Below are 13,451 nucleotides of genomic sequence, written 5' to 3'. Positions count from 1 at the left end.
ATAAACACAAACAACATGATTTATGTGTGTGAATTAATGAAAGCATCAATTTAATAACTGATTTATTTTTGATTTTGGCAGATCTGCTCTTCCAACCACAGCAATTAACCTACAGTTCAGCTCCTCCCACAACAGTTTATGAAAGAAAGTCGAAAACATGACTGATCCAGAACCCAGCAGAATAAAACAGGAAGATACTGAACAACAAATAGGTTGGTGTATATTCTTGATTCTTCAATAAGGTTATAAAACTTCAAGCAGTTCATCAGATTCAGTTTTAAGTTAGAAAAATCATAAAAGCTGTGAAGTAACGGTTAAATCTGCAGTACAGAAAAGACATGAAGTTACATGTTTCAGTGGTTCATTGTTTTGATGATTACATTGAGTTGAGCTCAGCTATTCAGCGTGGATGAATGTGATGGATTGTGGTGTACTGGCACCTGTGATAAAGGCATTAACAGTGCACAAGTCACTAATGCCATCAAAACTTGCCTCGAAAAAGAAAAGACATTAGGGCTGACTAAAGATTTTTCTGATCAACTAATAGTTGTTCATTTGAAGTGATTAGTTGACTCACTGCATGTTTATATTAATAAACCTATAATGAGCATTTCATTGCCTGTAGCTAACAGCATTCAAGCACACGCATAAAGCTTGCAACAGCGCACCTCAGAAGTAATGATTATGAATGCTTTAGGGAAAAACAGCAAGAAGACTGCTTTAACATAATAATTCATTAATAAACTAGTGTTTTCTGTATTTTTGGCTGCAGTGATGAAGTCGATGACACTGACTTGACAGTGGATGTGCACATTTCATGCAGATTACATAATTTGAAAACATTTGTTTCCATTTGAATTGGTTAATTTAAAAGTAGACATTTTGATTTCTTTGGATATATTTTTGATGTCTTTGAGGCAAGCACAGAGTTTTGGTTCATTCATCGTTTTTTTTTTTTTCTTTTAACTCGCACAAGTTCACAGAGACCTAGATAGCAGAAAGCGCACCCTGTTTGTTTTCATTATTTTACAAAAGCACAATGTTTTGTTGTTATTGTGAGTGCACACAAATAAAACCTTTCAATAGACCTTTCACAGATTCAAAAGATATATTACTCTGACCAAAACTGACAGAATCTTTTAAGTTAAATGTAAATGATCGCACCGCACATCCAAATTAACATGCAGTGAGCGCACTACAATTCAGCTTTCACACTCTGCACAAACGCTTCAATAGCACACATTTTTATAGGTTAAAGGGGTCATCGGATGCCCATTTGATATAAGTTGATATGATTCTTTAGGGTCTTAATGAAAAGTCTATAACATACTTTGGTTAAAATTTCTCAATGGTAGTGTAAAAAAACACCTTTTTTACCATGTCAAAATCAGACCAGTACTGTTTACTTTAGCCGCGAAACTGGCTAACTAGCATGTTATTAGGAAAGGTGATTCATTAAAATCCCTTATACTCACTACTTCTGTAGATGAAGTTGGATCACGAATGAGTCGCGCGAACATAGATGCATTTAGGCAGATCAGGGATCGGCGCATTCCCTTGCAATCTCACAATGTTCCGTTATCATCAGTGAAGCTCTCTGAACTGCAAATAATATCTTATTTACATCGTGTCTATGTGTGGCGTTTAGCATTGAGTGAATTCTGACTGTCTTACGCCGAATGCTTGAGAGTTGGCAGCCCTAGATTATCTATTTATATCTGTATTAATATCTTAATATATTATTATATCTTATATTAACCATTTGCACACACGAGCATCCGACTGGACTCCTCCCGACCACAAATGCGGGTTAGAAGCCACTTTTTCCTGTGTTTTTTGGTCAGTTTCTTGTCTTTTCACCTCTTATGAACAACACGTTTTCGTACACGATAAAAGCTCCTTGTGTTTTCTCGGTTTAACCGATTTCAGCATTCATAAACAACGCGAAACGCAAGCATCTTGAGTTTCTGCTATTGATTTCTATGAAGAAAAATCACTTCTTGCCCTCCAGCTGCATTTTGCACCACAGCAATGAAGTCATGTACAAACAACCTATCGAGCCGTTTGTGCCAGGCTGGGGAGAAAGGTATTGTAATAATGTAAATTATGTGAAAAAATCATGCGATTTTCAAACCACCAAGCATGAGAGCATGTTCTAGTACACCCCCAAAACAAAATCAAGACTTTGACATCAGCAACAATTTGTTAAAGGGGTCCTATGCTTTTTTACAAAGGCTGCATCTGAAGGGCTCGGACCGGCCATACAGAGCACTGTTCAGCTGTGACAGCTGCCACTGAACATTGAGCTGTAAAATGCTCTATTGTTATTTATTTTTTTAACAGTTTTATTTTTATGCTTAAGTGCCTAAAAAATCCGGGTTGCAAACCTGTCTACATATGATCACCATGGTCAAGACAATAAACTATATAAAATCGCTCCTTTGTAAGATATCAGTCAGCATTTGAACTGCTGTGTGTGTGTGTTTTTGTGAGGACACAGATTTGTATAATGACATGGGTATTACAAGGAGAAGGTGATTTCTGAGGACATTTTCAGTGTCCCCATAATTCAAAAAGCTTATATATCATATAGAATGAGTTAATATTTATTTATTTTTTTGAGAAAGTAAAAATGCACACAGTTTCCTTTAAGGGGTAGGTGTAAGGTCTGTTTTGGGGTTCTATTTCATGTTCTGTTTTCATGTCTTGTATTTTGTAATTGTTTCATGCTGTTAGTGTCATGCTTCCCTTGCCCTCTTGTCTTCATGCTATTGGTTCCTCTGTTCATTGTCATGTTCTGATTGGTTGTTCATGTCATGTGTCGTTGTCTTTCTTCCTTGTCGTGTATTGATTAGTGATGGGAAGTTCGGATCATTTTACTGACTCGGACCTTTGAGTCTCGTTCAGCAAAATGAACAAATCTTTTTTTCGAGTCATTTTGTTAATTTTTTCAAGTAATGCTATAAGAAACAGAAAAGATTAATTCATCGTTTACCTGGGTCTTGATTAGCTCACCTCACCTCTTATCTGACAAGTCTTCGGGTTTGAGTCGTTCGTTCATTACGTGACAGCCTCATACACTAACCTATGCAGTCAGAGCCGGAAAGAGAATTGATTAGTTCATCTCCCGAGTCTTCGGGTTTAAGTCGTTCGTTCTTTTGTCACGTGACCACTTGCCAGATCAGTAAAATACTATAAAGTAAAACTGTATTTTTTGTATGTTGGATCATATTTAAGAATTATCATAAAATTATCAAAATATGTGTAAGAAGCATTTTCCTAGAAATAAAAATGGTCTGTTCATTTCTGTCACTGTTTTTGTTACTGTTTCTTGAGGATCTGTGTTTTTTTTATAAATAAATAAAACCCTGTTATAAATAAAATATTGATTGATTTGTCCTTTCACTGTCTTTGTCTATCAATAAACATATAATATAACTATATAATAAAAAAAAAATCCAAGCCTAAAATTACAAAGCACTTATAGTTTGTTCATTTTTACTCAAATTTTGACTTTGCTGGTATAATTGTTTTTCCTAGGCAGACTTGACATATTGGTCTAATATTTGTATAAGAAGATTGGTCAAAAAGGACACAATGACATAAAGTGAAAGCAAATAACATTTTGAATATGAATAATTAATGTTAGTTTAAAATATTAAGGTTATGATCTGGCTCTGTGGCTTTAGTATATTTTAATATTCTTGTATTTTTTATTTAAATTGTTTTAATTCATTTTGGAATAGTTATCCTCTTTGCTAAAGCTTTTTCTGGCACAAAAATAAACAATAAAAAAAACAATTCAAGAGTGTGTACACAGTGTTAATGTCTAAAGTGTCATATGTTACAAAATTATAGTAAGTAACACTATAGTCTAATCTAAAGGGTTAACTCAAAAGACATAAATACAACAAGGTATTGTATTTTATGAAGATTAGACTCCAAAAAAATAAATACAATTAAATTAAAGCATAACCAACTCTTTATTATCTTTATTACTACATTCAGTATTATGGAAAAGAACCATCGTGACAGAAATTAAAAGCAATAATTTGAGACCAGAAATGCATCACATAACTGTACGAGTAAATAATAATAATAATAATAATAATAATGACTATACACCCGTTTGTAAGGAAGGTTGTAAATTAACTAATTTCTCTGCCCAAAGCTGTCACGTCATGTGACAAAAGAACGAACGACTCAAACCCGAAGACTCGAAACAGGTGAACTAATTCCAGTACAGAACCTATAGGATATTGCGCATGCGAGACTGAACGAATCACTCCCTGAGACGACTCGTTCTTCCCGAGTCACATTAAAGATTCGTTCAAAATGAACGAATCGTTCAAGAACGACCCATCACTAGTATTGATGTTGTAACCTGCTGTCAGTGAGTCAAGTCTGTTCAAGCCAAGTCAAGTTTATTCAAGTCTGTTCATGCCATGTCAAGTCTGTTTCAAGTCAAGTCTTCGTCCGTTTGGATTATGTTTGTATTTTGGATCACTTTGTAAATAAAACTGCACTTGGGTTCTCACTACACTCGCCTCCAGTGGACTGATCATTACAGTAGGTTTAGGTGTAGGGCAATGGAAAATACGGTTTGTACAGTATAAAAACCCTTACACCTATGGAATGTCTCCATTTAGATGGCAAACTAAACCTGTGTGTGTGTGTGTGTATTTTGGTAGTTTTTCATATGTATCGTTACATTTATTCAAGTAAGCTCCAAATCAATACCTGCTTTTTAAAGTTGTAATCCGGCAAGTAAGGACGCATCAAACCAGTGTAACTTACCTGGCCTTGGTCTTGGCTAAGCTTGAGGTAGCTACGTACATCACCGTCTCCTCCATTATGACGTAAAACATAAAAACAAAAATGAGCAATTCTGGCTCCACCTATCCTGTCAGGATGGCAGCTCTCTTCTCACACGGTTGCTATGCGACAGAGTGCTAATCGAAACCCCTGGTGACACAATTAGGAAATCCTGCAAAGGTGGAGCATCCTTCATGCACTTCGGAGGCGTGGCGTTCGAAGTCCGTACACTTCGGTGTCCACACACTCCACATTGTGACACAGCTAATGGCTGCATCCAAAAACTTATGCAGCTGACTTGTTGCCTCACTGCCCTGTCGGGCAATGACTTGCAGGCAACGTTTGCGCACGAAGGCACCTCACAAAACTGATTTCGGAGCGTAACGGTTTAATGGTCTACAGCAAAATATAGAGAGCTTTGGTGATAACTAAGTGAATATTTAATGACTGCGATAGTAATTTCTCGCTAGAAATGACATCAAAAGTGGAAAACATTTATCAAAAATGTACATTTACACACAAACTGACCACCGATTGCAACTCTCAGACGCCATCTTTATTTTTTATCTTAACTGTCCCAGAATGGAACGCACTATATTTAAAAAAATTGCTGTATACTACTGTATTTGCTGTAACGGCCTCTTTGGCACCATTCTATTGAGGTTGTTTTATTTTCCTTATTTCTTACATTTGAATTTACACGATTTGCTGTACACTGTGTCTATAACGCCGCAACAGCTTGGGACTGACTACACTGGATGTGTTACATCGCTTGTAATGATTGGAAAATCCATTTGTACTTAGTGTCAGAAACAGCGCGAGCGCTTGGAGTGCATCTGTATATCAGAAATATACCGGGGCATCACTTTACTGTCCGCATCCACTGTAGATCATATATATAATGGATTCTATATTGTTTTTTATCGTCGCTCCGCACCACTCGCGTCCGAGGAAGACACAAAGCGCGGGTTTTTCCCGGGGATGAACCCGTGAGAGTAGAAGAGCTCTGGAGAACATCTGCGCTGTGTGTCGATGCACCTTACGAGATAAGACCTGCAAGCAAGGTAAAAATATATGTACGTTTGTCTGCGTGTTTGTGTCAGATTTTTGCACACCAGTTTACCTAACATTAGTAACATTTACCCGTCAACATGGCAGTAACAAACTTACTATGGTAAACTGCGCTGTCGTTTCAAACGACGTTTGTCAGCTTATTGAATTGTTACCAAATTAAAATTATTTTAACGAGCAACGCTTATCTTATATTAACATTAGGTTAACTAATGTGAAATTTAGTTCAGGTGTTAGTAGTTAATGTTGGCCAGTAGCCTGAGAAAATAAAAGCTTATGTTAGCTAGGTTAAACTAGTTTTATGGCTAGCTGCCTTTTCTAGTTTTGGAATTAGTTTGTTATAGTTTTTAAAGGAATTTAGGATTTTTTTTTGTGTGTGTTTTAAAGGCAACTGCAATGAAGCATCAAGAAAGACATGAGCAGCGCTAGCCACCCTGAGACTGATAATTCATGGTAAGAGAACAGCTATGGTTTTGAGAGGTTTGTGTATTCTGTATGAGGTTTGCCTTTTAAAAGTGTGTCATTTCTACTTCTTGTTTTTCAGAGAAGACATTTCTGTCACTAACAAAGATGGTGAGCAAAGATGGAGGCCACGTTTTGGAGCAGCACCTGGGTTTTGCAGATGTTTGTCTTTTGGCTCTTTGTCTTTTTTCCCCAAGATTCTTTGTGAGGATGAATCCAGAGGACACAACATAATGCACTGCAAAACGTCCTAAGACAGGAGAAATGGTGAAGATGCACTGTTCCAGCACTGGAAGACTATATTTTTAAGCGTTATACATGCAATGTTTTAAATAAAGAATTTGATATTTTGTAATTATTGTGTCTGTTTTAATTGAATGCCAGTAGTACCTATGTAGAGTAAAACTAAAATGAATTCTATATAAAAATAATAAAATCTAATGAAATCTATATTCAAATGAATGAATTACAGTAGTATACTGATGAATTGGATTTCTTTATAGTAATTTACTGTAAAACAGTACAGTTTGCAACTGTAAATCAGATACAGTTTGCTATTGTAAGTCTTAATTGCATTAACTTACTGTAAAAACCCTTTGAAATGTCTTAACAGTGCACTGTAATCTGTGAACTCTTAACCCTTTAATTTTAGGTCTGATGAAAGATGAGGAGGAGAGTGAAGAACTGAGTGAAGCGGAGGAGAAACATCATGTAAAAACTGGTGAAAAATCTTTGAGTCGCTCACAGAGTAATTTATTGAAAAGAAGAGCCAAAAGTCTTTCACCTGCCCTCATTGTGGGAAGAGTTTCACAGAAAAAGGAAGCCTGTCGAGACACATGAGAATCCACACTGGAGAGAATCTGCACACGTGTGATCAATGCGGAAAGAGTTTTATGAGAAAAGGAGACCTTAAGAGTCACATGAGGATCCACACTGGAGAGAAGCCGTACTCATGTGATCAGTGCGGGAGGAGTTTCAGACAGAAAGGAAACCTTAATAAACACATGAGAATCCACACTGGAGAGAAGCCATACACATGTGATCAGTGTGGGAAAAGTTTCACACAGAAAGGATCTCTTAATGAACACATGAAAATCCACACTGGAGAGAAGCCGTACTCATGTGATCAGTGTGGGAAGAGTTTCAGACAGAAAGAACGTTTTAATGAACACATGAGAATCCACACTGGAAAGAATCTGCACACATGTGATCAGTGCAGGAAGAGTTTTATCAGAAAAGGAGACCTTAAGAGTCACATGAGAATCCACACTGGAGAGAAGCCGTACTCATGTGATCAGTGCGGGAAGAGATTCACATACATACACAGTCTAAAAATTCACATGAGATTTCATAGTGGAGAGAAGCCGTACTCATGTGATCAATGTGGGAAGAGTTTCACATTAAAAGGATCTCTTAATGAACACATGAAAATCCACACTGGAGAGAAGCCGCACACATGTGATCAATGTGGGATGAGTTTCACAAAAAAAGGATCTCTTAGTGAACACATGACAATCCACACTGGAGTGAAGCCGTTTGCATGTGATCAGTGTGGAAAGAGTTTCAGAAAGTCATGCACTTTTAAAGTACACCTGCGTCGTCATTCTGGAGAAAGACCATTTACCTGTGATCAGTGCGGTAAAACATTTTTCCGGTCAGATGCCCTGAAGGACCACCTGAAAGTTCATACAAAGGAGAAGCCTTACGTATGTTATTTGTGTGGAAAGGGTTTTAGTCAGCCGGGTACTTTACAATTACATCAGAAAAGACACAACAGTGTGAAGGTTCACATGTGCTTTGATTGTGGGAAGGCTTTTGTTAGAGATGCTGATCTGAAACTGCACCAGAGAATGCACAGTGAGGAAAAACCTTTCAAGTGTTCAAAATGTGACAAGAGATTCAGTCGGTCACAATATCTGAAATCACATGAGAAGATCCACACTGGAGAAAAACCTTACAAGTGTTCACACTGTGACAAGAGATTCAAATGGTCAGATTATCTAAAAATACATGAGAGGAGCCACACCGGGGAGAAACCGTATCACTGCAGTCAATGTGGGAAGAGTTTCACTCATTCATCATCTTTACTCAGTCATACAAAAAAAAACAAATGTCTGAAATCATGAACTCATATATGAATTTTCTTTGGAGCCAGCTCATTTAAATGCGAAACTGTGTCCTTGCCAAACATGACCCAATAAAACAAGCAATAAAATCAATCTCTTCTATATAAATCTGTTCTAACCAGCAACAAGTGACAGAACAACAAAACATCAACTGAAGGTGTTACAGTTATAATAGTGAAGTGTAGTGGATTCTTATGCTCCATTACCGTCTCCTCTTCAACTTATATCATTTTAATCCATGTTTAATCACCATTTGTTAATCAGTATTATATTTTATGATGTGATTAAAATAAATGTTGTTGATGCGCTTATTCCTACAAGAAATGATGTACAGTATGTATCACTCTTAGTTCATTTACTGCCTTTCATAAAGGAAAGCACATTTCCTTCATTTTGTTCATCTTCTGTGTTCATATCAGCACGATTCAACAGAAAAAGAGCAGTTGGAATAAAGTAGTGATGTCAAACGATTAATTGCATCCAAAATAAAAGTTTTTGTTTTTATAATATACAGTGAGGAAAATAAGTATTTGAACACCCTGCTATTTTGCAAGTTCTCCCACTTATCCTGGCTGTGTGCTTCGGGTCATTGTCATGTTGGAAGACCCAGCCTCGACCCATCTTCAATGCTCTAACTGAGGGAAGGAGGTTGTTCCCCAAAATCTTGCAATACATGGCCCCGGTCATCCTCTCCTTAATACAGTGCAGTCGCCCTGTCCCATGTGCAGAAAAACACCCCCAAAGCATGATGCTACCACCCCCATGCTTCACAGTAGGGATGGTGTTCTTGGGATGGTACTCATCATTCTTCTTCCTCCAAACACGTTTAGTGGAATTATGACCAAAAAGTTCTATTTTGGTCTCATCTGACCACATGACTTTCTCCCATGACTCCTCTGGATCATCCAAATGGTCATTGGCAAACTTAAGTCGGGCCTGGACATGTGCTGGTTTAAGCAGGGGAACCTTCCGTGCCATGCATGATTTCAAACCATGACGTCTTAGTGTATTACCAACAGTAACCTTGGAAACGGTGGTCCCAGCTCTTTTCAGGTCATTGACCAGCTCCTCCCGTGTAGTTCTGGGCTGATTTCTCACCTTTCTTAGGATCATTGAGACCCCACGAGGTGAGATCTTGCATGGAGCCCCAGTCCGAGGGAGATTGACAGTCATGTTTAGCTTCTTCCATTTTCTAATGATTGCTCCAACAGTGGACCTTTTTCACCAAGCTGCTTGGCAATTTCCCGTAGCCCTTTCCAGCATTGTGGAGGTGTACAATTTTGTCTCTAGTGTCTTTGGACAGCTCTTTGGTCTTGGCCATGTTAGTAGTTGGATTCTTACTGATTGTATGGGGTGGACAGGTGTCTTTATGCAGCTAACGACCTCAAACAGGTGCATCTAATTTAGGATAATAAATGGAGTGGAGGTGGACATTTTAAAGGCAGACTAACAGGTCTTTGAGGGTCAGAATTCTAGCTGATAGACAGGTGTTCAAATACTTATTTGCAGCTGTATCATACAAATATATAGTTAAAAAATCATACATTGTGATTTCTGGATTTTTTTTTTAGATTATGTCTCTCACAGTGGACATGCACCTACGATGACCCCTTCAGACCCCTCCATGATTTCTAAGTGGGAGAACTTGCAAAATAGCAGGGTGTTCAAATACTTATTTTCCTCACTGTATGTATGTTTTCTGTGTATATTTATTATGTACATATAAATACACACACATGCAGTATATATTTTGAAAATACTTACATGTCTATATTTATATTCATCTAATTTATATTATAAATAAATATATTTAATATATAAAAATAAAATTTTTCTGAAATATATACTTGCATGTGTGTGTATTTATATATGCATAATAATAAATGTAAACAAAACTTTGATTTGGATGTGATTAATCGTTTGACAGCACTAGAATAAAGACATAGCAGTCTGACTTATTATGCAGTCCTTTCTGTTCATTTTATATGATATTTTATAGATGTGTTGTGAACAATATTTAATTATTTTTTATTTTTTAAGTTTATTGTTGATTTCGCCTCCCATGAGTGTTTGGTTTTCTAAGCCAGTCCACAGTGTTTCACATATTTATACAGTCATGAAGTTTATTTTCCTTAACCAACATTTTTAAAGGATTGTTGTATTTTTTTATATTGTATTTTTACTATCAGTTGTATTTTTATATTGTTTTTCCATTGTTTAGTCTTATGACTAAGAGATATGAGGGCATGTTTATGGAAACTCATGGTTTATGGGATGATGTTGTGAATCAGTTTGTTATAACAGTGCTTGTTGAATTTGTGCTGGTCAGACAAAGTCTGAGCATTAAAACATACACAACTAAGATCATTCAATAAACTCTGCTCCTTTTTATCATCACGTCATCTCCTGCTTCTGCTCTTCACTGTATTTGTTTTTTGTTTTTGTTTTTTCAGTCTACTTCTTCGCTGATAGAAAACAGTTTTGGGTATTTTGGGGTACCAGACAAGATTTGTTGTTAACAGGTTTTGAGTATTAGACAACTTCGCTGACTAGTTGCTCTTTTACCAGACAAAATGGATATTTTCTGACAGGATCTGCTGTTCGTGGCTGGATCTGATATTTCTGACATGGATGATCTTACAGTGTGTGTGTGTGTGTGTTTTATATATAATTGCAATTAATAGGTCCTTTTTACTGCCATTAAAGTGAGATGACTGAATATAAACACAGGAGCCTGATAAAAATGCTAATTTTAGAAGAACATTTCAGACAGCACTCATAGAGGCTTTATTCACCCTCATGTCGTTCCAAACTCGTAAATACTTTCGGTCATCTTCTGAACACAAATGAAGATATTTTAATGAAATCTGCAAGATTTCTGTCCCTCCATTGACAATCCACACAATTACCACTTTGTCACTCCAAATTTCATGAAGTGATTGCAAAATAAATACACATGAATCAAAAGAAAAAAACTTAAATCAACAAGTTTTCTGTACTGGTAAGATTAAAGTAAAAACCTCCTACTCCCCCACCTTTCCTCTTTTTCTTTAATTTATTGTGTAGAATGTGATGTGAAAACTATAATCCGAGTGTTTGTTTGTAAAACTAAGCTATGACTGGCTTTCTGTTGGTGTTCAACAAGTGAATTGGTAACCTTAATCTTTCAGTCATTCTTGAGAAGTGGGACAAAACGGGGTGCAAAATTGAACAAATAAAACCTTGTACTCAGACAAATGAAACTAAATGTATGTGTCTTATATATACAGTATCTCAGAGAAGTGAGCACACCGCTCACATTTTTGTAAATATTTTATTATATCTTTTCATGTGACAACACTGAAGAAATGACACTTTGCTACAATGTAAAGTAGTGAGTGTACAGTTTGTATAACAGAGTAAATTTGCTGTCCCCTCAAAATAACTCAACAGACAGCCATTAATGTCTAAACCACAGGCCACAAAAGTGAGTACACCCCTAAGTGAAAATGCCCAAATTGGGCCTAAAGTGTCAATATTTTGTGTGGCCACCATTATTTTCCAGCACTGCCTTAACCCTTTTGGGCATGGAGTTCACCAGAGCTTCACAGGTTGCCACTGGAGTCCTCTTCCACTACTCCATGACGACATCACGGAGCTGGTGGATGTTAGAGACCTTGTGCTCCTCCACCTTCGGGGATGCCCCACAGATGCTCAATAGGGTTTAGGTCTGGAGACATGCTTGGCCAGTCCATCACCTTTACCCTCAGCTTCTTTAGCAAGGCAGTGGTCATCTTGGAGGTGTGTTTGGGGTCGTTATCATGTTGGAATACTGCCCTGCTTCCCAGTCTCCGAAGGGAGGGGATCATGCTCTGCTTCAGTATGTCACAATACATGTTGGCATTCATGGTTCCCTCAATGAACTGTAGCTCCCCAGTGCTGGCAGCACTCATGCAGCCCCAGACCATGACACTCCCACCACCATGCTTGACTGTAGGCAAGACACACTTGTCTTTGTACTCCTCACCTGGTTGCCGCCACACACGCTTGACACAATCTGAACCAAATAAGTTTATCTTGGTCTCATCAGACCACAGGACATAGTTCCAGTAATCCATGTCCTTAGTCTGCTTGTCTTCAGCAAACTGTTTGCGAGCTTTCTTGTGCATCACCTTTAGAAGAGGCTTCCTTGTGGGACGACAGCCATGCAGACCAATTTAATGCAGTGTGCGGCGTATGGTCTGAGCACTGACAGGCTGACCCCCCACCCCTTCAACCTCTGCAGCAATGCTGGCAGCACTCATACGTCTATTTTCCAAACACAACCTCTGGATATGACGCTGAGCACGTGCACTCAACTTCTTTGGTCGACCATGGCGAAGCCTGTTCTGAGTGGAACCTGTCCTGTTAAACCGCTGTATGGTCTTGGCCACCATGCTGCAGCTCAGTTTCAGGGTCTTGGCAATCTTCTTATAGCCTACGCCATCTTTATGTAGAGCAACAATTATTTTTTTCAGATCCTCAGAGAGTTCTTTGACATGAGATGCCATGTTGAACTTCCAGTGATCAGTATGAGAGAGTGATAACACCAAATTTAACACACCTGCTCCCCATTCACACCTGAGACCTTCTAACACTAACGAGTCATATGAAACTGGGGACAGAAAATGGCTAATTGGGCCCAATTTGGACATTTTCACTTAGGGGTGTACTCACTTTTGTGGCTAGCGGTTTAGACATTAATGGCTGTATGTTGAGTTATTTTGAGGGGACAGCAAATTTACACTGTTATACAAGCTGTACACTCACTACTTTACATTGTAGTAAAGTGTCATTTCTTCAGTGTTGTCACATGAAGAGATATAATAAAATATTTACAAAAATGTGAGGGGTGTACTCACTTCTGTGAGATACTGTACTAAGCTACTGAGCTATGCTTTGATACAACCTCCCAACTATTCTCTTATTTTTATTTTATTTTTTTTAAACAAAATTTGC

At 37.7% G+C, this 13,451-nt stretch overlaps 1 protein-coding gene and 1 pseudogene across 1 annotated transcript; both read left to right on the top strand.

Annotated features, from left to right (window-relative positions):
* Positions 1-13,451, top strand: part of LOC131530993 (oocyte zinc finger protein XlCOF6-like) — a 113,870-nt pseudogene that overhangs the window by 2,029 nt on the left and 98,390 nt on the right.
* LOC131530912 (zinc finger protein 135-like) lies at positions 221-8,484 on the top strand. The gene is made up of 4 exons (XM_058761444.1): positions 221-5,879; positions 6,274-6,339; positions 6,431-6,615; positions 7,001-8,484. The coding sequence occupies exon 4, from the start codon at positions 7,185-7,187 to the stop codon at positions 8,472-8,474; it is 1,290 nt and encodes a 429-aa protein (XP_058617427.1). The 5' UTR covers positions 221-5,879; positions 6,274-6,339; positions 6,431-6,615; positions 7,001-7,184; the 3' UTR covers positions 8,475-8,484.

Source organism: Onychostoma macrolepis, chromosome 22 (genome assembly GCF_012432095.1).
Source record: "Onychostoma macrolepis isolate SWU-2019 chromosome 22, ASM1243209v1, whole genome shotgun sequence".
Lineage (NCBI taxonomy): Eukaryota > Metazoa > Chordata > Actinopteri > Cypriniformes > Cyprinidae > Onychostoma > Onychostoma macrolepis.
The sequence above is the reverse complement of the archived record's forward strand: the minus strand, read 5'-3'. Positions and strand labels throughout refer to the sequence as shown.

Coding starts and splice junctions, on each gene's coding strand:
- LOC131530912 (XM_058761444.1), top strand. CDS start 7,185: ATGAGAATCCACACTGGAGAGAATCTGCACACGTGTGATCAATGCGGA.